The sequence below is a fragment of the Gnatocerus cornutus genome, chromosome 6, assembly GCF_029298725.1.
Source record: "Gnatocerus cornutus isolate USDA-ARS CGAHR chromosome 6, icGnaCorn1.1, whole genome shotgun sequence".
NCBI lineage: Eukaryota > Metazoa > Arthropoda > Insecta > Coleoptera > Tenebrionidae > Gnatocerus > Gnatocerus cornutus.
Window position 1 is genome coordinate 12,300,697 of NC_142238.1, and position 26,876 is coordinate 12,327,572.

At 34.5% G+C, this 26,876-nt stretch overlaps 5 protein-coding genes across 5 annotated transcripts in view; all 5 read right to left on the reverse strand.

The window, feature by feature from the left end:
* Window positions 1-15: 15 nt before the first annotated feature.
* On the reverse strand, window positions 16-826 carry LOC148173022 (THO complex subunit 7 homolog). Its single transcript, XM_088038275.1, has 2 exons — window positions 694-826; window positions 16-642 (listed from the first exon to the last, which is right to left on the reverse strand). Exons 1-2 carry the CDS (start codon window positions 728-730, stop codon window positions 32-34), a joined length of 648 nt encoding a protein of 215 aa, XP_087894401.1. The 5' UTR covers window positions 731-826; the 3' UTR covers window positions 16-31.
* Window positions 827-1,309: 483 nt separating this feature from the next.
* LOC148173023 (uncharacterized) lies at window positions 1,310-2,641 on the reverse strand. The gene is made up of 3 exons (XM_088039144.1): window positions 2,315-2,641; window positions 1,796-1,957; window positions 1,310-1,668 (listed from the first exon to the last, which is right to left on the reverse strand). Exons 1-3 carry the CDS (start codon window positions 2,459-2,461, stop codon window positions 1,447-1,449), a joined length of 531 nt encoding a protein of 176 aa, XP_087895270.1. The 5' UTR covers window positions 2,462-2,641; the 3' UTR covers window positions 1,310-1,446.
* Window positions 2,471-5,316, reverse strand: LOC148173024 (organic cation/carnitine transporter 2). Its single transcript, XM_088039826.1, has 12 exons — window positions 5,081-5,316; window positions 4,958-5,034; window positions 4,266-4,425; window positions 3,889-4,215; window positions 3,622-3,843; window positions 3,360-3,574; window positions 3,123-3,310; window positions 2,812-3,023; window positions 2,737-2,743; window positions 2,661-2,692; window positions 2,568-2,620; window positions 2,471-2,514 (listed from the first exon to the last, which is right to left on the reverse strand). Exons 1-12 carry the CDS (start codon window positions 5,314-5,316, stop codon window positions 2,471-2,473), a joined length of 1,773 nt encoding a protein of 590 aa, XP_087895952.1.
* Window positions 5,317-6,029: 713 nt separating this feature from the next.
* Window positions 6,030-8,084, reverse strand: LOC148173025 (trypsin delta-like). Its single transcript, XM_088040039.1, has 6 exons — window positions 8,039-8,084; window positions 7,830-7,921; window positions 7,534-7,782; window positions 7,378-7,488; window positions 7,191-7,328; window positions 6,030-6,251 (listed from the first exon to the last, which is right to left on the reverse strand). Exons 1-6 carry the CDS (start codon window positions 8,064-8,066, stop codon window positions 6,030-6,032), a joined length of 840 nt encoding a protein of 279 aa, XP_087896165.1. The 5' UTR covers window positions 8,067-8,084.
* Window positions 8,085-15,551: 7,467 nt separating this feature from the next.
* Window positions 15,552-26,876, reverse strand: part of LOC148173026 (LHFPL tetraspan subfamily member 6 protein-like) — a 74,959-nt gene continuing 63,634 nt past the window's right edge. Inside the window, exons 5-7 of the mRNA XM_088040040.1 lie at window positions 23,434-23,532; window positions 19,958-20,049; window positions 15,552-15,677 (exon numbers count right to left, since the gene is read on the reverse strand). Coding sequence (XP_087896166.1) covers window positions 15,651-15,677; window positions 19,958-20,049; window positions 23,434-23,532 — 218 coding nt within the window. The 3' untranslated portion in view covers window positions 15,552-15,650. The remainder of the gene's footprint in view (window positions 15,678-19,957; window positions 20,050-23,433; window positions 23,533-26,876) is intronic.

A 26,876-nucleotide genomic window follows, 5' to 3' on the forward strand; every position in this document is an offset into this window, starting at 1 on the left:
TCTGGGACTATTAAATTAACCTAAAATCATTTTATTCAGACATTGGTTCAGGACCTGTGCTATCAGCAACATCTTCTAATAAACTAGCATTGTACTCACTGTCAGATTCATCTAACATTCCCTGTAATTTACTAGCACTTGAAACCAACACATAGAACTGTTTTCTCCTCATGTCAAGTTTCTGTTCCAAGAGCATTTTTTCTTTGTGTAGTTCCTTAAGGTCCGCTTGTAGATTAGATAACCTGAGATTTGTCTCTTTCCTTGCAGGCTGTTCAGCAATACTTTGCGCCAAAAGATCATACATCATGTGGTTTTGCTTCCAGATTTTAGCTTGCACCAAATTCTCCTTATTCTGTTTAATAGAGTCTTTAACTTCTCCTATTTGTTGTTCAAACTCTTCATGAGTCTTTTTGTAATTCTCAAGTTGTTTGACTGTAGTTCTTCTTAACAATTGAGATCTTCTTACAGAATATTCACATAAACTAAGTTGAGCCAACAGTTTGTCGTGGGTTGCTTGACTCTCTAAAGAGGAGTCGTCAGTGCAATTTGCCCATTTTCGAAGTGTTTTTGATATTACATTGAGCCTCCGATCATCCCCTGTCCCGTCACCGTCAATCAACAATTTTCGTTTTATTATGTCCTCTGAAGAATCAAATTAAATATTATTGAACAATATTTTTAAAGGAAACTCACCATCCGACATCGTACTGCGTTTTTCCTTCACTTTCATTAAGAACGTTTTTTGAATCAGCAAAGAAAAATAAGGTTATATTTTTGTGAAACGTCAAATATCAAAGTCGGTAACAACGGTAACTACCAACAACTATAATTTGAACCCGCCGCTAGATGTGGCTGAGGTCGCCAGTGTTTTTGAATTTGAACAAGGCGGTTTTTAATCTTCTAAGTATTTAATTGCGCGTTCTTCTTGTTCCATCTACATTCAGTGTGTTTAAATAATATTCTACTTGTGTAAAAATTTCATTCAATGACCGGAAAAGTATTCGAGGCTTCACAAATTTTTCCAATTCATTTCGAGTTCAATTATTTTTGTCCTCAAAAATTTGTACTGTATTTGCAAAGTCTTTTTTTCAAACGAGTTTATTATGTATAAAAAGAAGAGTTTACGGTACTTTTAAATTCATTTTTTCAAATTAAAAAAATATACGTGGGAATTTGAAGGGTATTTTTTTTAACTTTTATATTATTTTTACAGTAAAATCCAGCCTAGGGAGTTTGTTCATGGTTGACATTTTAATAATCTTTGTTGAAAAAGCTGCAAATTTATTATTTAAATGTAATAAATTACACTTCAGAATTGCATAACTTTAATCAATCAATTTGAATTTATATTATTAAAGTCAGATTATCACAGTATGGATTAGAGAATATTACATTCGATAAATTACATAATATTACAATGAGAAATACCAATAAATTAAGATAATGTCACTCGTTGTCGCTCGAAGATCTCTTAACTTCAATGCACATTATCAGAGACTCGATTGTATATAAAACTCCAGTAATGCTCAGCAAAATTGCTGATCGCAACTTCATCATTGGCTCCGAATATTTTTCTTTGTCGGTATAGAAATCCGGTGCTTGAAACGCAGATATAGTGGTGGCACTAATTAGAAAAAAGACAGCTGTAGCGAATAAATTCAATAGTATCTGAAAAAAAGACAGATTAAGAGCTCTTCATATAAATTACCATTACAAGTTTCTTATGAGTAATGTTTATTTATCAGGTTATCTCTTTATCGGGTTAATAGAGGCACTTCCAAGTTTTGCTACTTACCGATAATATTGGTTTTCGCTTTACGCTTATGGATAACAATATGTAGAGCATGGGGTAAATTGTAAATCCTCCCAATATAATGTATTTTAGCATATCCATGATTTCATTTTCTGTTGCTCGCATGCTGTAGGCAAACAGCATTAGAGAGCACAACGAAAGAATCTGAAAACAACAGTTTAGTGCGTCTATTTTATTTTTTTAATATGCAATCAAACTATATCTTGGAACAAAGCGCTTTAACAGAAGAGAATTGAAGTTATCACCAGAGTACCAGGGACTCGATTTTCAGTTCGATAATCCAATTAAGGATCAATTAACAAAAAAGAGGGCAGCGTATTGGAGACAATAATGCGTTTTAAGAGTTTTTATCCGATTATCTAAACTAATGCCCTGAATACCATTGTTATAACCGAATTTTATAACATGATCTGGAATTATTCGCATAAAGAGTAAAAACTAGGTACTTACAGATTTTAATCTATCGATTTTATCCGGCAAAAGTTGAATAGTTTTACTTACCAGTTCCAAAGTTTTAAAAATCAAATACTTCCTTGGCACGGTTGGATTTTCTGGAGGCACATTTTCCGAGCTTGAGAGAAAGTAAATCTGACTTTCTCTGAAGTTTTCCTTTACTGGAATCGCCATGTTAACACAAAACAAAGGCATTTTCTATAATCAAGTCAAACTAAAAATGAAAACCCGTAACGACGTTAGGTTTACTGTTAAATAAACGTATTTGCGAAAGTGCATTTGATCGATTCGTACAGTTTACCGATAAGATATGGTATCAGTTCGAAAATATACACCGTTCTGTCGTAAGCACGGCTGTAGGGGCCCGATAACAATGACTTTTTATGTGTCATACTTTGATTTTAACAATAGCAGACTGTATGTTACCTGATAAGAGTTACGAGATTAATTAATTTCTAGATTCGTCATACTGGGGAACTATCGAAAAACGCAATGTGGTAGGAATGTTGACGATAACAATTTTAATTTTATTGGTTTATTTTTACAAAATTTCGTCAGTTGCTACTATTTTATGCGTCGTGATTTTGCCTCTCGGTAGACTCCAGATTTTTTGATCAACACCGAAGTGTTCAGCTTCATTGATGGTTTCTGGGAGTTTCTCGTTTAGGGTTTCTGGAATGAACATGCCTGATATCGCGCCAACGGCGGCCAAAGTGCCAATAATAACGTAGGGGAGACTCGCATGAACGGTTGTACCCTGCAAAGGATTCATCAAATTCCGTTTTCTACTATATTATATAGTCGGCACAATTTGGAGATATTGGAGAGCTGTTTTCTGTTACTTTATAAAGCTTACCAGGTACGTCATGTAGGGGGTGAAAATACCGAAAATATTGGCGATCGTAAAACCCATTGAATACCCAGTTTGTCGGAGACAAGTGGGATAAATCTCCAACGTCTGCAGATTAATCGCGTAGAAGACTATCGAAGACACTAACTTCATTATAATCCCACAAATAGAAATGACAAGAGCACTTCCAGAAACTGAAATTTACACGTACAAAACACAGATTTTGGAGTTTTTATGGTGAACCTGTTAAGAAATAAGCTACTACGGTTGCCACCGCTGCGATGAGCGCGAACGACAAAAACTTCGTATATTTCCTGCCAATAGTGTCACTCAAGTATTTTCCCACAAAATAACCGGGTAATTCTGCAAGCCCTTGCCAGAAATAATTTAGGAAAGGATTTCCTTTGAGGTTGCTCACATTGAAGTAGAGTATTAGGTAGATAGACATGAAACAGACCCTGCAAAATAATTTAATGCTGAGATTTACCCTAACTGCTCATCATACCATCCAATAATGCTAAGAATGGATCTTTTAGCCAGGTTCCAGCTTGAAAATAAGCTCATTACTCCGTAATTTTTTTCCGGTGGCGTTGTTTCAGCGTTCAGTGCGTCTAGAACTTTATCGGATATTTCAGTCTTGTTGATTTTCGAGATCTTTTTTAGTTCGATGATGCATTTTTTCATGTCTCTTTTACTAGCTAACCATCTTGGAGACTCAATCATGTAACTACAAAAGGAGAGTAATACTTCAACACGAGGATAAATTAATTACCTTCGAATAAACATGAATAGAAAGACGGGACATGTCGTTATGATTATATACGGAATCCAACTTCCGACTGCCCAAAATACTAGAGGAGATATACAAAGACCTATTGTCCATCCAATGCACTGAAGAAGAGGAATGGCTGCTCGGTCTTCCACACTTGACATTTCAACGGAGATTACTAGAGGAGTTTGGAAAAGTGGCAGTGCTGACAAGTTCCCGATTATTGAAAATATAGCAAAAAGAACAACAATTCCGTTGCATACAAGCAAACCTAGTCGTCCTATAAGTACAGTAACGATAGCAGCGTACATTAGAGGTCTTCGGCCATAACTGTAACGGGAGGATAATAAACATTCAAGGGAAACTTTAAACGACTTTACATGTCCCCTAATTGACTGAAGAGTGTTCCTAGAATTTCACCAATTTTTCCAAAAACTAAGAAATTCGTTGCTTGCATATTGTCCTCACAGACCCAGTTTTCTTGACTTACTATGGTTTTTTTGTAGTAAGTTGTATCGTATTCCCAGCCGTAAATGCATTCTAAAATCAGTTTTTTACGAAATGTTATATTTGATAATCCGTTTCAGGGGATCATCACAGTCTTGCTGTGGGGTCTATAAATGCTGTGAGCGGGACTGGAATGAGTTATGCAAATTAGCACACATTCAAAGTTTGGTTAATTAAAATTTAAATTGTTTTGCATTTTGATTTGTTTCGAAATGTATATTGTTTTATTAACTGTAAAAATCCTGCAATTAGTTTTAAATGGGAATTACACCAGCGGAATTTGTAGTTATTCACGACGATGAGAAATAAATCCAAAGTTTTGGATTAGTGACAAAATGTGATAAGATAAGTATATTTGATTGAAACTGCAATTTGTGATATTCAATTAGTGTAAACAATGTTGTTTTTGATACTCAAGTCCTGACATGTTGAATGGGAATTAGCAAAATCTAGGATGATCTCTATTTTATGGTGGCTTTGTGTTCAAAGTTTACCAAACAAAGGAAAAGTTTTCTTCACATGCAACAAGTAAATCATTTAAAATTTCCGTTTTTTTTCATTTTACCTGTTGTTACATTGTCTCCAAATTCGCTCGTATTGTACATCCGACACTGACTAAACTCGAAACTGATATTGTCTCTCCTAAAACCGATTAAAACTTGCCATTCTGATCAAACTATTTCCTTACCGTGGAATCGTCAAACTCTTCCATTCCTCCAAACTAAAATTCGTAGTTTCCCTCCCCGGAACTTTACACCAATGATCCGGTGTTGCCAAACAAATAATCACATTAAAATTCGCCATGGTGGCAAACCCCACAAAAACCAAATTAAATATAATATTATACCATTTTTGAAATCGTCCAGAATCACCGACTTGTGTCATTACTTGGTCAAATAAATTTTCTTCAGGTTTCGAAGCCATTTTGCTGATACTGCTTTGAAAATAATAATGAATTTCTTTGTGTCAAAGTGCTAGATCTTCTATCTTATTTACATTAGTAATATAGTTGTAAAGATTTAATTGCGCGATTACCATGAACCCAAAAGTTATTGTTAAATTTAAGTAGAGTAATTTCGATGTAGCCATTTTTTAAATATTTGGACCGTGTAGGCTTAAACCGGAGCAAAGTGTGGAGATAGTGGAATCCGCGATTATTTTTTATTAGATGATGTAAAACCTAGAGATTATTCCGAAATTTCTGATTACAATGGCACCGTTACCTCGAGTCTGTGAGTTATTCAATTTTTTGTGCGTTCAGATAACATTTAATCGGATAGTCTTTTACACATATTTATTTATTTATTTATATCTCTCTAACAAGACGCGTATTACGTCATTGTTTTTCTCAAAAAGATTAAGATTTAGATTAAATTTTTTGATTTGAAACTGACTTTCGGGCATCAAATATTTCGCTTGAAATTTTAATTTGGTTGGGATAATGATCATATTGTAGCCACTTTTTCTAAATTTGCAATTTGAAAAAATTAAGGGTTTGAAGTCTATCTTTATGTCTGGGAAAACTATTAGATCCTTTGCTTTAAAACTGTAAAACCGGATGTAAGTCTTCAACAAACAGGTATTTGTAAATCAAGAACAAAAGGATGTACATTGTAAAGAAAACTGTTTTTTCTTTATTACAGAACATAAAACACAAACATCATTTGAAGGATTAAAAGAAAAAGTTGACGCCTTGATGGCGTAATCCAAGAAGATGAAGATTTATCAACATATTTTCGTATCCAAGATTTATATTTAGCTACAGCTGTGTACACTCCTGGATAAACGCCACATTCACTTCCCCATGAAACAACTCCGGCTACAGTTCCTCCACAGACTAATGGTCCTCCTGAATCTCCCTGTAATTAATATTGTCAGTACTGTTTTCTTCTAGGTTAATGTAAATTTCTCTACAAACTTTCGCTTGGATTCGCCGATTATAATATCCAAGAGCTGTTTGTGTTCAAATATCGACATAATTCGATTAATTGGAAGTTAGTAAATGTTATGAGCAGGTATGTACATAATTCACGGGTTATTATCTGGCCTTTCGGCGCTCCTTCATTAATAAAATGAGTTATGTTATGGGAGAAACATGGGCAAGTTTTGCAACTTTGTAAACAGTTCATAATTTGATTAAATTTTAAGTTTTATTAAAACTACAGCGCCAGGTAAGGCTAAAAGTAAATTTGATATCTTTATGGTTTTATTTTCAGTAAATAATTACTTGGCAATGTCTTTAATTATGTTTGAATAATTAACGACCACAGGTAGTGGTCGTATAAAACTGGCACCAACTCAAAAGTGTTACATTAGAGGCTATTATTAGATTTGTTTGCTAATTATATAACCCGTTTAGAGCGGTGTGCCAGTGTAATTCGTGCAAATGTGATAACAATAAAAGTGTTGCCAGCGTTAGAGTTAATCGAATTCAAGCTGTCTTTTCAATTTTTGGTTCTCGTCCGTAAAGTTACATTTTTGCTGTAATAATCTCAGGAAGGAGCGCTACAAACTAAAGATTTAGTCTCGTAATTGCAATATTTCAGTGAATTAGGCTTTGCAAACAATGAAAAATGGTAACTCTTTGTTTATCGTCAACGACCTGTAATGCGTCTCCCAACATCATAATGAGAAAATAGCAAATTGCAGATTATCTAGACAATGGAACCTGCTATTTAATGAATAAATAACTTCCCTTAACGCTTATTTCGGGGCTAATTCATGCCTGCAATATTAAGGGGTTGCCAATTTACGTAATCTCATTAGCTTATGAGCTATTTCTTCCTCGTTGACTTTACCTGACACGAATCCCTTCCGTTACCTCCAGCACAGATCATGTCATCCGTCACTTGGTGTGGATATAAGAATTTACATCTCGGGGCCGAAACTATTGGCACAACTGCGTAGAGAAGTTGGTAACTAGCAAACGATGTATTCTAAAATGCAAGGCGATAACAGTGTTGCAAGGAGGAAACAAGACGTTACATATTGTGTAACTCCCCAACCACAAATCGTACAAAATCCGGTCATCGGAACTACTTCAGACAGAGGAATGACGCTTAGATTTCTGTTCCACAACTCAAAGTGTCCGTAGATCTTCAAAGTTAATTAATTAAAGCCTAATTGTTTTATGGACAATACCTTGATTATAGCGAGGTCGTTCCGGATTTTGTCGGCGTCGTATTTTTTGTGCACATTTATGGCTTTCACACCTTTTACAACAGCGTTGTTCAAATTGCGAAGATTCAGATTCCCAGCTGCGATTGACATAATTTGAGGAGGATAAGGTTTGTTTGCGTTATCGTAACAGCAATGTGCGGCTGTGAGGACATGTCTATAATCTATAATCGAACCCCCACAGACGTGTCTTCCATTCACTCTTACCGACACCTGAAACCGTTTACTTATCAACATTTCACGGGAAACGTGGAAAATACCATAAAAGAAAACTCAGATTGGTTTCTGGCGACTTGACCTCCGACGATTTTATTTGATAAGTCTGTACAGGAGACATCCTTTATAATTAGAGCTGCAACAAGTGGTGTTAAAAATAAAGGAAGACGTGTTAAGTTAAATACAAATAATAGCCACTCTTGGACGTTAATCTACAATAGATGCTTAGTCAGAACTTTCACGTTTTACTTACTCAGAAGAATGCTCAGTGAGAACCACATTTTGTTACGTCGCGCTCCTTCAAAAGAAACTTCGTGTCACATCTAATCTTTTTAACATCAAAACCTCGCAAAGCAAACATGATGCTGATTACGCAAAGAGATGACTTGTTCAGATATGGAGTGTAACATTTTAATTAAGAGTACAGCATGAGGCGATTTCGAATTTCTACATTAAAATGGATCATTTGCGGCCTCTTAGCAATTTTGAAGTCATTAAGAGATGATTTGAATTATAATTGCGCTATAATTTTGACTTTTAAACTACCGAGTTATTATGAATAAAATTTTCATGTACTGTGCACGATCTAATTTGCTTTTATTACTTTCATTCACCAAAGAATACGCTGCTTGGAGGTTTTTAAGCTGAAGAAACATTAGATATTATCCCTAAAGGATTAATTATTTTCACTCTAAATTTAAATGGCCTCACAGTATTACTAAGGCACCCTCTGTCTTTCTGTAGAGTAGAGAGGTTCTTAAATTCATTACGCTTTGTGGATAATGTAAAATGACATCAACGATAGATTCAAGTTTAGGGGCTCTTACTTTAATTGATGATTAAGAGTTTTTAAGCAAAAGTTGGAGAGTAATTCCGAAATTAAATCACACTGCGATTCACCAAATTTTTCCAAGTTTATATTAGTCCAATGTGCCACACTCGTTAACCAATTCACTTTAATTATCATTTTGTTAGTAAATTTGACATTACATTAATTAACAAATTTAATTAAGGAGAGTTTTCATTTCCGAACGACGTTTATTGTGACGAAATTAGATAAACGCTTTCATCTCTCGTTTTAGCTTGGAAAATGTTGTCAGTCGTCCCGTTAATTGAACTTCTTATAAATTCGTTTTAATATTTACATGTGGATCTAAATAAAGAGAAGCGGACTCTGGCGTAGAATATTGATTAACGCACGAAGCTTTTCCACTCTCCCTTTTGGCAGTGTTTTGCTTTTATCCAAAACGGAGAGAACACTTGTCTCCGACAATATTTAAGATCACTTAATTAATTTCCCCAAGAAGTCGTAATTATTCACACGAAAATGTGGTCAACATCGTAGCTTAGTGAGGAAACAAACATTCGAGTTAATTGTGCTTTCTCTAGCGTGGAACAGAGGAAATTTAAACTTTGAAGCGTTTGTTTTAGAAGAATCTACACTTTTAGAGAGCTCGGTTCGTACTATGAACCAAACTTTAAAATATGTATCTGATTCAAGACGGTGCATTTAGATTTACAGCTTCTTTGTTGTTCTGACGGATAATAAATCAATTCCTAATGTAAATTTATCGGGATCTGTTGGCTTAGAGTTTTATTAATTCTGATCCATGAAAGTGTACCTTCGGATTAATAAGGTTTCCAAAGACTCAATTGGGTATAAACTCGATAATGTCTGTTTATAAATTTTGCATTACATCGAATTTACAGCTCGCTCGAAAACAAGCCAAATCCCTACATAAAATATTAACGTTATTAAAGTAATTTTGCGCTTTCTTCGAATCTCGGGGGGAAATGGGGCTCTAAATTTACCAGTTATGGGGCAACTAATATGACATAATCGCTCATCGCCGGCTGATGTTTCAAAAGTTATCGCCTATAAATAACAACGATAAGAAATTTAAATGCCTTTAAAGCTAGGTGTAACACAGTTTAATGTTCGCTTATAGGATGAAGAAAAGTGTTTTTTTTTTCTCATTTGCTACTATATGTACCCGAAGCTTTAGTGTGTTTTTAGGCCTTTTCCCAGCTTCTGCTTTTTGGTCGAAGCCGTTCTGAAAAGAGAAGATAAATAATGAGATGGATCTCGGCAACAATACGACACGTTTATCTTATTACATTCACGTAATTCCATTTTCCCTAAAAAATTGAAATTCCAACTCAGTAAAAGCCAATTAAAAGTCTTCGTCTTGGTGTAAGTCTGCATCCGAAGCTCTTCCTGCTGGAAACGAATGTAAAACCTCCATAAAACTTCGTCTGTGAGGATTTCTCTAACACGAAAATGCTGCAGGTTTATACTTGACAAGAAATGTGACAAGCAACGTACATTGGATTTATAAATCAATAGGGAAAATAAAGTAAAAATGTTTCGTTTTTACATGAGATTGGCAAACTAATATTCCGAGCAGCAACACAGAACATGTTTTTATTGATCACTCGGCAAAATTGTCTTCTTCATCGCTTCATTAGCGCAAAAGCATCATAACTTCTGCCTTTTAGCTCCTCTTTCGGTTCGCTGTCGAATACCGCAAATCATTCATTTTTTTAAGTGTGTGGAAATCGTGACAACGTGAAGTTTGCTCCTGATAAAACAAACAGATAAAAAGATACAGTGTCACATAAAAAACACGTGTTAACCATACAAACAACATTAAATTCAATTTAAAAGTTGATTCAAGTTAATGTGTAGAATGCCCGTTTCGCAGAGCTGTAACGACTGTCGTCGCTGCAAATGACCGTATTATCACTACCATTGCAAACACTTCAGATTCACTTCTCTTTCTTGATTCTATTATTGTTTTGAAATCTTTTGCCCGAACATGGAAATCACAGCTAACGGGCCAAAAAATTGAAATAATGGATGACGAGTTTCACTCCAATGGTAATCGGAAAGTAATGATCGATGATTTAGGTATTTGTTTTGACAAAGATTTATTTATTTGCTTCTCGCAGTTTACGATCGCTTGTAAAATAACTTTGAAAGGATAACCAAGTCGGGTTAAAATTTATCGGGTTGCATCGTGAAAAGATCGATGCATCGAAGAGGTGTGGGTTAAAGGAAGAAAAGCTAATATGCTATGTTTCTCTTATAGTTCACAGGTTCTTAGATCCTCAATTCATCTCATTGTGAGATTCCACATTTTGATTTTTTTGAGTATTTAGTTTAAAATGATTTCATTCATGTTCCCTTTCAATATTTAAGGTTCTTTAATTACTTGCCGTTTATATATTTTCAAATGCTTAAGAAGCTTCTAAATTTCAAATATAAGAACCCAAAAGCTTGAGAAACTAAGAACAATCATGTAGAAGATTTAGTGCGGAAGTTTCCGCTTTCATGTTACATACATAATAAGTTTTTCGACGCAAGATTGGTCGATTCTAATTACGTTGTGCAACAGTTTAATAAAATGCTGACGGAAAATTTAATTATCTAATACTGGCTGGTCATGACCAAATTGCATTCGGTAATTGTTCCGTATAAACTGGAGAATCGTTTTCCAGCAATCAGATTCCATTAGTCACAGGATAGAGATTTACCTATTTTGGTAAAATATCTGATGTTTCAACTATTTTACTGTTGCGATATTTTTAATATTTGAAGGCTAAAAACGTAAACATTAAATGAGAAACTTACCTAAAAAAATTAAACAGACTTTGGCCTATTTGTTCAAGATTGCGAATCTGGTGATGAAATTTGCAATGAAATAAACGACTGTTGTTTATCAACGTGCAGTTATTGTGTTTATCAAATTATCAATATTTGCGCAATTTTGAAATAGATGCGATTTAATGTCAGGGTCATAACAAATTTACATTTTACATTATTTGCGTTTTATCGGAATTTATTATTGTATTCGTGGAAATGATTTTATCATGGTGTGGTAATTTTTATCGAATTTTACAGTAACGGAGCTTAGCTTTGGGTTGTCACACTCCTAAAAATACAAATGCGATTTTCATTCCATTCTTAATTCCGTTATGTAAAAAGAAATTTTTGCGGGCTCGTGTGAATAATTGTTTATTTTTAGCTATCTGTTTGAACGTCGAAACAAAGTCTGTTATCCTACATCATCGAAATAAAAAGATTTGAAATATCCCGTTAAAATGGTGGAGGCGCCGGTTCCGCTCTAAACGATCTAATTTTGATAACAAATTCGAGGCTTTTTAACATGAAATTCCTCGTTACCAGTGAAGTGAAATATTTGGCATAAACTGAATTTGTTGGTGTCGCCTTTCACAGAGCTAATTTAGAAATTTAAGCTGCCATTTGGTGCTCTTATTTTATTGTGTGGGGCAAGTTTTAGTTCCCATGTTATTCACTGCGTTTATTTTGGTTCATCCCCTTGTGTAGTGTAACAGTATATGTGTGGCATCTCCTGTGAACAAATACAATAAAACTGATGCATACGTAATTTCAGGCGACCCACAAATTCAAAACAGCCCCATTCTCTTTTATGGAGAACTTCATTTTAGTATTCATACCAGCTGACTTGCAGAAAGCCGTCGATAAAATTTGTTTATGTACAATATCTGCCATTGTATTTTAAAGGAAATTAGGCAAATGCAAAAACGAGGTGAAAAAGAAAAATTCGCTCTTAAAACCAGAAGCTTTGAATCCATTGTCGCTTCCGTCTCAAAATATCATTTTACACTTTCTTGTTTTTAGAGTATGCGTGAAAAACGATGGTGACAGTAAAAGTTGAGCCCTTTGAGTGACGATACAGTTCACATAACAAGAGACATTCGAGACGACGCTAACGAGAAGAGTTTCCGTTAAAAATTCTTACAACGTAAAAGTTGTAAAAGAAATATCTAAAAATTTAAGGGCGATGATAAGTAGAAAATCGTTTTTCTCGACGGAAATAGTCGGTTTCAGGCGTACTGTTTTCTTTATAAGGGAAATTGTAGTTGAATAATAATATTTCGTAGTGAACTCGTCACGGTCTAAGAAATGAAAGCGGATTTTAGGTAAAATTATGTGTACCCGCGTTTTTATGACGGCTGGCTCATTCGTATCAGGGTCGATATTAAATTTTATTGCGGCTAGATATAGGCTTGGGTGAGGATTATTGAGAAGATAAATGCTTACTAAGTATACTAAAGTCTGTATTTTATGTTTATCATAATTCAGCATATCTGCCGGAATTCATTATAGCCTCAAATTATATTTCAAGGATTTATTCGAGGGGATAACGTGTTTAAAGATCTCTAAAATGTAATAACGAAAAGAAGCCTGGTGCACTTGTTAGTTTGATAAACGAGTGTCTCATTAATTACTTTTTCTGCCAGAGAAACAAAGCTGCTCAATTTCCAAACTCTTGCACGTGTAACAAAGTCATTACTCGCACGACAGGACAGACTTCATCAGAAATACATTATTGTACGCGATGTGAAATACCAATGTGTTTTATATCCCCATTTCTTGAGACTTATTTCCCCAGGCTGTTAGAGAAAAATTGGATTGCCGTATGCTGAATTAATACACGGAAACCATTTCCCGTCAACGGAATTTTCGGTGACAATGCGCCCTTGAAATAATTCCGATAATATGAATTTATCGTTATTCTATGCAATTTAACGGAGAATGGAGACTGTTGCAAATAACCACCAGCGGCGACAACGCAATTAAATGATAACATGGATTGTGACCGGGATTAACTGAACAACAGGGATAAAATAGCGCCCACAATGGGATCGTGCCGATTGCTGTACGCTGCTTTATCTATTATTGCCTGTTTTAAAAACTTATTCAAATTTTATAATGCAATCTCGGGAAGGCGGCCTATATGTTATCGGAATTCTTCAGTTATTGGGACTTTACACCCAAACGCTTCGGATTCGAGTTTATGTCATGTTTGGGTTTTTAAGGGTTGCCGTGTTATTCTTCTCGGGGGGAAATATCAAATCGAAATGTGCCACTCGACCTGATTTCTCAATACCTCGGCCATTTTGTCCATCATAAAAATTTGAATACCACGGAATTATCACGAAAAAGGAAACTTTCCTGCCAACGGCGATCTCCAATTACTCAAACTTTCACTTCCACGAACTCTCTTCCTGCAGTATGTACAGTTTTTGTTTTATTTTCTGAAAATTAAGGACAACAGGAATCGCAGTTGTTTATTTTTCTCACAAAAACTCGTCGATATGAATTTTTTATCGTGCGAAAAATCATGGAAAAATGTTTACTGCAAATAACTTGCGTTGAATTTCACAATATTGCAGTGGTGGGTAAAATAAATCAACTTTTCGTTTCAAAAGAAATATATTCAGACAATACAAATCATAAATAATAGAATATTAAAACCTAACACATGAGTAATAAATTTATAATTCTTTAAAGCTATATTTCTGAAATCGTAACAAATTTAACACTTCAGTCTTTGGATATGATGTGATGTCGTTCTCGTAGCACACCTCAAGTCCAACAACTAAACATAATGAAAACCTATTAAAGCCGCTCCGTTACTAATTCAATCGTTGATTTGATTTGCACACTATTTGATCACGGTTTAGAATTTTGATATACGAATTTTACGGCGGTAGGTACACATACACAGTCGAACGAAATTAACACGATAACGTTTTTTTGCCATAACTACGCAATCAATTTAGTTTGTGGGGGAATGGCAATTAGGGTGGTAAAAAACACAGTTAAAATCACATGAATGCATGAAACAAATGGAATTACGTGGCGAAGATGAGCAATGGGATATTGGTCAGCGTTGTATTCGTCGGTTTTGTATTTTACGGTGTTGATTTGATTAAATAAATAAAAGAAAATTGTGATAAACCAGAATAAACAATTTTTCAAAACGAGTTGTACAGATAAAAGTATGTATGTGTAACTAATTGTAAAAGCGGAATTTAGGTACCGCCGGATTTAAAAAAAATCGCAAAAAGCTCTATTGTTTTATAGAAACAATACGTTATTCCGAATTTTATTCTGTTTGTCCATACCTGCAAACAGTTACGCAAGCATTTAATTAAATAGTTATACTAAAATTCAGCGAATTTTTAAATCAAAATGTTCAGGGATTTACCTGCATGTTTTTTGTTTTATATGCGAATGAAAGAAGCTTTATCTTGTTGAAACTGCAAACATTTTAATTAAACAAATTCGGGGTACAAAAACATGGTTTTTCGGCTGAAATGCCTTTCAAAACATTATTATTTGTGGGTTACAAAGGGCTTGAAACTATTTGTGTAAAATTTTCACTCCATTTTAAATCGCTGCTTTTAATTTGGCAAAATCGCCTAGGTTAGGTCAGGGAGAAGCATCCCTGCATGCACAACGTTCCCATTCATCAAAGTACTTCGGTTTTTGACTCCCCAAAAAACGGCGCGTAATAAATTTCTCCATCGATAAAAATCACAATAGTCGGAACTCAGTCGTATAAATTCTTCTTTATATTTTGGACACGGTACACGTCGACAGATAAGTACAAAGAAAAGAATCCGCCAGACTCAAAACAGTGTTTTCACCACCCCAGTTTTCCCATTGATTGCGTAGTCGATACCAAGAAAAAAAATCTCCCGTATCGAACGATATTCCATTGCACATGTTTTAATTATACGGGTGCGAATGAGGCTATAAGTGTAAAACGCTTGAGCTGCTATTTAATCGAAAACATTTCCGTCCGATTTCATCAGACACTTTGGTAAGTCTTTGACGACGATGTTATTAGTATCGTTCACGTCATTCACAATGGGTGAAAACGGCACGTTCACGGTTGCTGATTGCACAAACTCCTGGACGACGATTGATATTTCTGGTGTCGTTGTGGTCGCTGATGGAAGTGGAGGTGTCGGATGCGCTAGCCTGAAGGCCACGCGTTGCTGAAGAGCTCGACGACGATGTACATTCAGATCCGAAACGAACCTGCTTTCACCTGTAATATAAAAATGTTTAAATTCAAGAGAAAGTCTTAAGAAAAGCGGACATGCCACCGCTTGAATTATGAATGGGAGCGGAATGAAATTTGCACCAGGAAATGCCTGTGAAGAAATTCCGGCGGCCGGTAATCTGTAGCAGCAGGGGGTAATGAAAGTTTTGATGTATCATCTAGTATCAGTTGTGAACATTAATAAAAATTCAAAAGCTAACAAGGTGACAAATAAGAAAAGTAAAAATGGTGGATGCGCCGGGTAAAATTTAGAAAATTTTAACTATTTTAGTTTGTGGAAGCGGCGGGTACACTGCTGAATATTGAAGGTAATTAAAGAGGATTTAATGTCTAGAACGACGAGACAGTTTGTGGCAATAATACATTAAAGTTGCTTTAAAATTAAACCAGAGTAGAGCTTCGTGGAACTTTTTTTTTTTTCAATTTTGCTTTGTAAATTATACTGTTTCATTTAATTAGTTTCTATTACAGGAAAATTGTAAATGTCGACCAAATTGATTGCATGTTGACCTTAAAAATGCATCGGTTCGATTCAATTTCTTTATAAACGACCAATTTAATTAACATTCGAGTCTTAAATAGGTATTGGTCTCATCGTTTACTTTATTTCAAATAGTCTTAGTCTAATTAACAGTTATATTGTATTTCAATAATACAATGTGAAGTACAGACAATTTATTCATTTGTAGTTCCTGAATGAACTCTGTAATGCTAAAGTTTAATTATACTTTATTTTCAGAGAGGGAATAATGGAAAGAGACTGTTTTGTTGAAATTGCAGTGACGATATTTTAAGCATAAATTTTGCAGTTTTGTTGTTTTATGAAATGGGTAGAGTTTCTATGTGGGCTCGGGTTACGCATTTTGTAAATTATTATAAAATAAATAAATGTAAATACATTCAAGTATGGTTGTATTGAAGCTTCAATAAATTAAGTGGAAATAAATTAGGCATATGTACTTGTTATTTGTGAAAATAATTTAATTATCGAATATGATAGCTGCAAAACCAGTTTTGTCTACAAATCGTTGGAACTTATTTTTGAAATCTGCCACTCGACCCTTTAAAAACTCATACTTGTTATGTTAGGGCCATTAATTTTTTTGTTAGCTTAAGAAAAGAAATGATAAGTAATTATTACGTATTATTCTCTTTATTGAACTAGTTGTATTTTGACTTTTAGAGAAGACGGTCGTTTTGAGCTGAAATGAATGTTGAAAAAAAAAAGAAGTGTGGTGGTCCACAATATTAATTTTCAGATTTTCTAATTTCTATTTTGTTTTCAATTCAGAGAGACGTTAATTTTTCGGTTCATTAGTGTTAAAAAAACCGTTTAATATACACAGTGTCTGTGTTTTGTAACAATCGGAATTTAACGGAAGTTAAATTCAGTTCAGACTTCTAACAAATGTTTATCTAGAATCTGCGACGGACTGTGATATGATAGACATAATTTGAAAGGTGGTCCAAGTTTTATGGAAATTTTCGATTTAAATAGAAAGATTTTTCTTAAAAGAAGTCGCCTAGTTTTAACTTTTCCATATAAATTTTATTTGGAAACAGATATGTATTTACTTAATAATCGCTTGAATAGGTAAGATTCATTTGACTAACATTTGCTTGGGTCTCACGCCAACCTATTGCTAAGGAAAGTCTTACGTATTCATTTAATCCTTCAATTAATTAGATGAAAAGCTGATAAGTTAAGCAGTGTCATAAGACCGCCAATGAAGTAGTTTGTTTGACAACAAAAAAAGTCCGATTAATTAGTTGTTTTGTCGCTGAAAATTAAATGTTTTTTGAAAACGAGTGCTGAAGTAATTACATACAGCAATTTTATTGAGGTACTTAGTACTAAAAATTTGGGCATTTGTAAAGTAGTTTTTATTTCAAAAAAAGAGTTAGCAAATCGTTATTTAATAACGGCCTTTATAGTCATCATTTATTTAGTTGTACTGCGAGTTTTGAGTAAGAAAGACGTGCTACAATAAACCGAAATTTATTTTACGTATTATATCGTCGTCTAAGCGGCAACATCCGTAACCTCAGTTGTGAAAATATTTTGTTACTACTTTGTCATAGATTAATTTTTCGCAAGAAACTTACTGGTGGAGATTTTCTTTTGTATTACTGAATAGATGTATCCTTAAGCTAAAATTTGATATCAAATAGTCATTTAGAAAAACTATTAACACTGACGGAAAAACAGTTTTTTTGCGCTCCCGTATGACTTTGTATAAATTGAAATTGCGGTTCCTTTATTTTTCATTTATTTTATTTTCGAAAAATATTATTAAACGTGAAATGGACTTGATAGGATAGATAACTGGGTGCATTCATAAAGGAATTTACCACTAACAATTTATTATTTGTCTAGAGAGGACAGGAAACTGAATATGATGTTTATGACTATTGATAGACTACCTAGTACGAAATATTTTAATTATAGTTTTATGTTGAATTTTTGATTAAATCAATAGTTTTTAACTTGTTTGTATTTTATTGCAATTTGTTGCTGCATTTATATTTCAATTATGAATGCTTTAGTTACAAAATGACTTTTTTATACGTTTATGATTTCAAGTGAGTTATTGTTACCTTTGTAAGCAGATTTCAAATAAAAGTTAAAAAAATATGTACACAGTTAGAGTACATAATATCATTGTGCAAAATTTGTTTATATGTAGTAAAGTGGTGTAATCATTCCGATCCAGATATATAAATATCAGCTATTTTTTAAATTATATTTCAATTATCGGTGCATTTGATTTATCCGTGGCGATTTTCGCCCCGCTGGGTACGGAAAATCGGGGCCCTATTGTATGTATATCGTTTAACACTGTTTGCAACATGACTAAATGTAATTATTTTTAGTCCCAAACTGTTACTCATAAATTATTCTCGGAACTATTATAAATCTCTTTTATTTACATTAATTTAGTGGGCGAACTTGTGGAATGAAGCTGCACATATTTATTAAATAACTACAGCACTAGTCCTCAATTTAATTCGGTTTCTTTTCGTTTTGTTAAGTGGATAATCAAGAAAGATGTAACAAATGATGATCAAACAATGATAAAAAAACACATTCTCTGTAAGAAATTTCATAAACGCCCGCCGACTCTTAAGCAAATAGTCGTAAGTAATAGATTCAATTAAGAGCACTTAAGTTAAGCGCTCTTCTCTTGCCGTCAGCCCTCATAAGCCTTAAGGGAATACTTATATGAAATGAAATTTTATCAAATTATAATCGTGTGCCACACCTGAGGTGGAAAAACTCCCGTTTTCTTCTTCGGTAATTAAATCCTGGTTATGCAGATTTGTTAAACCACTTTTCTATCTGAGCGAAGAGATTGAGGCTGTTTTAAATCCGGGAATCCCATAATTTGAATTTTATCATAAATAAAGAGATTTCAGGATTTTCCTTCACTGTGTAGGCAACCATAAATTCAGAACGATATAAGAACGCTAACAATAGATAGGGTTAGCGCAATATTTTAGCCAAAGCAAGTGTACCAGTGGGTTGTCTATTTCCTAGAAAATATCGTTTACAGCTTCTATCCCTTCACCATCGACACACGATAAGTTGCACGGTGGGAATGAGAAACTGAGGTCAGGAAGATCATCACTTCCGTTGCTCCGAGTGCTCTTCAGGTCAGAGTTTTCCCTTAAGACTTAAAACTAAATTTGATCGTTTCCTTGCAGGAAATTGTCTTTAAATCTATAGCCGATCAGACTTGCATTTTCTGTAGTATTTATTTGAGGGACGTTATAAAAAGAATTGAGGACATTTCTTTGTTTTGTTGCTTTCTTACCACTATAGATGGGCTATAAATATTTATGACAACAAACAACTTATATACAAATGTACCACCTTGAGCTTGCAAATTGCTTGTTCCACCTTCAAAAACAACTTCATGTAGCTAATTTAAAATGTATAAAAACACGATGCGTAAGCTCGCTTGATATGCCAACAAATTTGATTTGAAGATTCACAAATTCATGCATCAATGTCAGTTCGCTCGTTAAATGATTGCGGAGTTGACAAACAAAGTTTAGCTGAACATTGAGGCATTCTGATTTTCAGAACGACCAAAATAACCCATTTTTCTGGTGAACATGCATTTAATATAGTTCCTATTCATTTTACATGTTGCAACACAATAAACATTAGTTGCATTTGAGGAAAGGAACAGTTTAATCGGTTTACTGTTTAAATGATAATTTTATTAACATACTTGTAGAATAAACAAACATTTACTTACCCGAGACGCGCAAAAACTCAAACAGAAACAGAGTAGTAATAGAAGAACTGCGCTTGCTAGTAAATAAACGGACCACGATAATTCACAGGTCCCTGAAACAAACAATTAAAATTAGGAAACAGGTATCTGACTACACAGGAGAAATTCACAAGATGAATATTGACCGTTCAGTAAGTAACTGACAGGCAATAATTTGAAAAAGAGGATATATGAGATCACTCATCTCAAGAATGAGTTTCGGAGGCGCAAATATGAAAACAATATCTCTTCTAAATTGGTCCATTTGAGGCTTTTGTTTAGAACGGAGAAAAATGAACACTTTTGTAACGAAAAAAAGTTGCGATTTACTAAAAATAATTTGACTTTTTTTAATAAAAGCTTTCATGTAAGATCTCGTAAATCATAGCCCGGAATCAAAGTTTTGAAGTGCAATCGTCCTCATTTCGACAAAGCGACCAAAGTTCTGACCGGGATTTATGAGGAATTTGTATTTAAAACTCCACTTCTCGCCCCTTCTTCAATTTCGGAGTGTTCACACTCGTCCTTCAACTTCGGCACTTTTTTCCTATGATTTTGTTAAACATTCCGGAACGCAATTTCGTTCTTCGGTTCTTAAATTTATAGCACATGATAAAGCATCTTATATTGTCTCATTTTGATTACGAATTTAAAAAGTTAAAACTAGTTTCTGTAAGATTTCTTCGAGAACTTCGACTCGTAAATATTTTGCTAAATATACTCGGCCAGTTTCTTAGTAGAAAACTTTACAAGCACTGAGGTGTCGGAGTTAGCATATTTACCGGAGGAATTTATTAACATCTAACGGGAAATATGGGGGTAATATCGTTCGTTTTAATATCGAAATAGGTTTAGGAGTTTATGCGTTTTCTTGCTTATTTCGTTTGAAATTTCGTTGTAAATCATGGAAAGAAAGAAACGAATCTGTTGAGTTCATTTTTTAAGAAGAGTCTGGGACTGGTTTATTTTGTGCTAATAAATTTTGTTTTGCAGTTACGTTAGAAATCCAATCATTTTTAAAACTTGAAGTCATGTTTGGTATGGTATTTTATGAAGTAGCTCTTAAATAAACGCAGTAAACTTTAATATTACCCTAGATAAATTATGCGCTTCTATGCAGCAATATTATTTTTCCACTTAGTAGCGTTTCTGTTTGCAATTTCTCAGAATGTTTAATTTAATAAGTTGTGAATTTAATCTTGTCTAAAGTTAACAAGAATCCAGCATTTTGTTAATTAAGTCGGCAACTCTTGAATAAAACAAATGTAGACGGAACAAGATTTAATAACACCTGGACGAATATTTTTAAACCTAGTCAAGACTTTTGATATTTACTCTTTTGATAAAAGTGTTGATCCAATCTTGTAGAATAAGTATCTTCCTTGAAATTTCCCTGAAAGGCAATTCACTTTGAGGAAATGACTAGTCTGTAATTTACTCAAGCACATATTCAGTTATTGAATATAGCTTTCCTCTTGCACATTCTGATAGAACGAGCTGATGTCTTGGCAACATACTAGTTTTATATTCATCCACAGACATCTGCACAGAACGGAACTTCATACTTGACATAAATTCAATAGAACCTCGAGTTACTGTTACAGGAATAAGCGATGAACTTTAACCAAGAAGGTGTTCTTCGTCGGATTTTTCCGTATTTCCTAAATTGAAATTTTAATGTCGCGGTGTTTAATTACGACACTATTTGTACGAAGGAAGTTTCGTTCTTAGAAAGAATTTTTGTTTACGACGAACAATGCTCACATTACTTGAACTCTGCGCTAGTCGAGAACACACAATGTGTTTCCAACAAAAGCGAGTTCGTGAGCATTAGTCTTTAGTCATATATGTCTGGACAAATGCGCTAACGCGCAAATAGGAAAACTGTACATACAAAGTTAAATGGGTGAAAATCTGTCTGTTACAGGCTACATTACTATAATAACAAATAAAAGGAAATTCTTGGAACCAGATCTAGGTTTTGGCTGAATTTATGATTTTTAAAATATGGTGGATGCGCCGGGTCATGTCGCTAATAAATTAAAAAAAATGTAAAAAAAACAAGTACAAACGGCAGTAAATTGAAAACATCTTCTGAACAATTTTTTCGTATCTTTTAACATTGAAATCACGTGTTTACCCTCGATAAAAGACTTCAATACCGTAATGTACAATCTCGCTATTGTAGTCGGCGTAATTCCCAATTTTATTTGAGTAAATGGAAAAATCCTCGTTTCAAGAAACTTCTAAAATTATGCGATTGACAGGGCGGAAAAATTAAGTTCCTCAGGCCTGAAATCACCAATGTTTAATTTTGACTGCATCTACATAATGGGCAGCTGAAAGGGATTTCCATTTTCCATTTCCACGATATAAGAATATTATTTTAATATAGCAGAAGTCGAAAAGTAAATGCGGTGCGCTTCGGCGGAACTAGGTCAAGCGAGCGAGGGTCAATGTTATCTTTTTTTCGTAATTTAGAGTGTTATGAAAGAAAACGACGGTCTCGAGTCAACTGTATCGATGGCCGTTAAATTGGAGTTGTTTCACACTTGTACGATACTGCTAAAAACTGTTATCTTTATCCAATATTGACTGTGTTTTTGTTGGTTAATAGAAAGACAAGGATTTCATGCGAGCGCGTAAGTGGAAATTTAATATAAACGAATTCCTTCAACAAAGTGGCTAGCATAAATTTGGAGTTTCCTAACAGGTATCTCATTCACCCTACTCGTTTCCTCTGACATTGTCTATTTTCAGGCCTATAACGGTTTAAATTATCTAAGATGTATAATTCATAGTTTGAACATGAAACGCTTTAAATCCCAATTTAGCCGGAGGCTGAAACTCCCTATAACATTTCTAGGTTCCTGTAATATTTTGGAATTAATTCGTGGAATGACTTCTCAGGAACTCGTTAACTTGGATCCTGTTTTATGGACTGCAGTAGTGACACATTTTTATCTAAGAAACTAATTTATGATTCTCGAGCCTAAATTCAAAACGTGAATTTACATTATTATTTATCCTCTCCCCAGTTCGCAGTTTTCCATTCGTCACACCACCACTATCTTATTGCGATGACTGAAAGCTTTTGCAAACGTAATTAGGTGGACTTAGCCATAACATTCCGCGTTTATTGTCCCCGTGTAGGCTGTTGTTCCATTAAAACTCTGTTTTATTCATTTCAGCAAAGCACACACATTTTTTATTCCGACAACGCGTGTTCGTTTCATAAAATTAAGTGTATGTAGTTATGCCGCAAGCGAAAACAGGTGTTCTGGTACAAGAGCGACTAAATGAAATTTATATAATGTTGATTCAGACCTCAGGAATTCTGAATAGGGGCACAGATCAAACACGAGGACATATCTTCTTCTAGTTGCCCATGAGAAAATTCTTCGGTCAAAACCAACCCGCATGAGATTATCGATGTACATTTGGTTTAAGATACTAACCTAGTCTGTATACATGGCTGGAGTTTCCGCAAGACTCCCTCACTTCACGATTGTCCCATCCTACTGGATAAACCGCTGCTCCCACTATCACGAGAAGAGCTGGAACAAAATGTTAAATATTTAATGGTGGAGGAATCATCATATCTCACTTTGCTATGACAATAAAATGGGATTTTCGTGTAACAGAACCGACGAATTTATTCGGGTTTTTCTCATTCGATAAACAAGAATATTGCTGCGGCTTGGGAAGCAACGGACCGAACGAGTAAAATAAATATTGGATGTCCTTGGAGACTAAAGCCGGTACGAAAATTAGCACGTGAGGAAAATTAAGAGAGGAAAATTACCGCAAAAATAGAAGTAGCCTGAAGACAATTACGAGAATATTCCAAACGGTTTATATTTAATTTTCTTTAGCTTGAATTAAAAACAACTCTCAAAGTGTTTACCTTTCGGAAAAGAGTTAAAACTTCCAAGACTTCACTTTTCCGTACATAGGCGAGTGTGGTTATTAGATTTGCACCAAGTTAGCGTTTTTGCTTGCCATTCGTATTCCATTAGAGTGTGCTTTTGATCTTCGTAATGGTGCCTTAACTGAACGTGAAAATTTTTAAATGAAAAGTATATAATTTGACCATTTTTTCAATTCGTTAACATCAAACACTTTTCCGGCTCGGTAACTCGCCACTGAGAAACTTTTAGAGCAACTTGTTATCTGATTAGTCTCTAATCAATAAAGAGCCGCAAGCCGCAGACCAACAATATTGAATTAACTTGATTACACTTTTCCACTCACCATTTTACTCTTTGTCCCTTTTAGAAGAATAATTTGAGTTGCTAAGATTCCTCTAAAGTGGAAGGCGCGACAAAGAAGGTAAAGTTCATGGAAATCAGGCTTACGACGAAATCGTGTTCATAAATATATAATGTAGTGTAGGGTGTTTATTAAGAGCTTTAAGATATTGAAGGAAGAAGATTTAATGTGGCGGAAGCTCCGAGAGAATTTAACAAGATCAATTAATTAGGCGCATCCACCATTTTTGATAATTAGAAAAAAAGACGAACAATCAGATGTAATGACTTTACTTTAGTAAAAAGTCGATGAAAAGTAAAGAAAGAGTGGTTCTTTTTTCCGATATCCGACATAAAGCCTAATGAATTTTACCCAAGGTCTGTTTCGGCTGAAAGTAATTAATTGTATTTGGCCGTCAGTTCCGACCGTGAAAAACTATGTGGACATTATGTTAAAATTCCTTGTTCGATTATAATTTATTTTGTTCAGCTTCAGTGTCAGTGTAACAATTCTCCAGCACGTCGTTGTTTCGTGAGTCGAAAATATGGAACTGACAGCGACAAATAATTACAGAACATGTCCAGAGATAGAATGTGACCAGCGGATCATCTTCATTCAACAGAGGCCATTAAGGTTTCATAAAATTTTAACATCGTCCTCTAGATGGAGCAGAAAAAATTCAATTTCCTCAAAGCGATGCGATAGCAAAAAAAACATCCCTTATTTGTCAGGACAAAAAAACCAGAAACAATGTAGTCCTGAGGCGAGAATGGATAATAGCAATTACTCCAATCAGGCATTTCAAAGTCACCTCGATTTTGGCAATTTGAATCAAGCAGTTGATTCGTTTTATTTCTTTATTTAAAAATATCCCCTTTGAACGCGTTCATTAGCGATTTCCATTTTATTTAAGACCTCGTTTCCGTGTAATTCCATTTAATTATACCAAATTATAACGGGGAGTTGAAACTTGAATATTCTTTCGACCGAAAAATCGTGTTTCTTTAAATTGTTCATTGGCGCAATTAACTCGAGTGAATTGCAAAAGCGGCAAATTTATTGTTTGAATTTAAAAACGTCGAACCACACGATGTCTTTGTTTAGAAAATACGTATTTCTTTGTATCCTACGGGCGAATATCCTTTTTCGGAATAAATTTTCATATATTTTGCAGAAGGTTACGGGATCAAGTGTGGCCCTGAACCCATATGGAATCTCTAGACCTGCATGCGTTCTAAGGTTTCTCAGTGAATTCCGAATTCCCAGAGGTGAAATTTACTTTGACGCCAAGCTGGAGCCTCGAGATAGAGCTTCATAAAACATTCACATATCTGGATTATATCAAAAATCAACGGCTTAGACTCTTTCCCGACGAGCGGTCAAAATTGAATTTTTAATAACACTAACCAAACAGAATTGCTGACACAGTTGAAAAACTTTAACACTTTCGCTATGAAATTTGCGATTTCAAGATTTCGGAATCTAGTTGTGTAAAACAGATTAAGCTAACAGATAACTTGTTAGGTTTAATAACACTCCCATTGTAAACGCAAAGTAAAATTTACAGTTATTGTTGTAATTATTTTCGCCTTTGAGCGTAATTAAAATTAGCAAGCTGTTTGCGTTAAAACAAATTTAATGAAATTATAGGAAGCGTTTATGGCAACGCGCAAACCGCAACATGCCTGTTGTGTTTCCTAGTCAATTTTTTACCGGGATAAAAACAGAACTCGGTAAATCGTCCCTTCCGTTTAAACCTCACATCAAGACTGAGGCCAATTTAGAGGTCAGAAGCCACTTTTAAAGTGGATACGAAACTCAAAAGGACGAGCCAGCGCTTTTTAACAAAATATAGCAACGTCGTCATTTGTGTATAATAAATTTAAATTTCGTTTCTTGCCCCAACTGCTTTAATAATTACCTTAGCATGTCTTTTTTTAGCGTTCCTTTGCGTCAGATTCCATTCTGTCTGTAGCAGTTAAAGTTTTTACCTATAGCTCTGAAGCTAGCTAAGCTATTTGCTCCAAGAAGCACACTGAAAGCTCTTAAATTGTTCTTTCGCCCCTTTACAGTCTTCTGCTACGGATCTTGCATAATTAAACCAATAACTTTATAAACTTTGAATACACAAATACCTAAATTAAATGATCTTGACAAGCGCTAATTTCAGGAAGAATGGAGGTAAGCGCGGATACAACTTCAGCAATGTTACTTTAACTAGCGGTAGCGCTTTCTGTGCAAATTCAATCTGAGGAAGCTTCGTTTGATAACATGATAACCAAGACTTTTATTTTTTGGTTATTCTCTTAGTCTTTGTAGAGATTTTGTTCATCATTAGCTGCGTTGGAAAGGTAAATTTTCTTTTTTATAAAAAGGGCACGTTGTAAAAGACGGTGTACAATAAAGCCGTATTGGCATCAAAAGGTTTTATCATTGCAATTTCCTTGCAGATAATTTTTTTTTTCACAAAAATTCTAGAAAGTCGAGGTAATACCAGTCAGGAGCATTAAAATAGCTTTATTTTGTGGGAGTAAAATGAAATTTGTATTGAGGTTTCATGTGTAGATTCTAGGAAAAACGGAAGAAGCGCCACTTTGTATTTTTGTGTGGTAAAATCCTTTGTCTAGACACTCAATTTCGGCAACAAAGC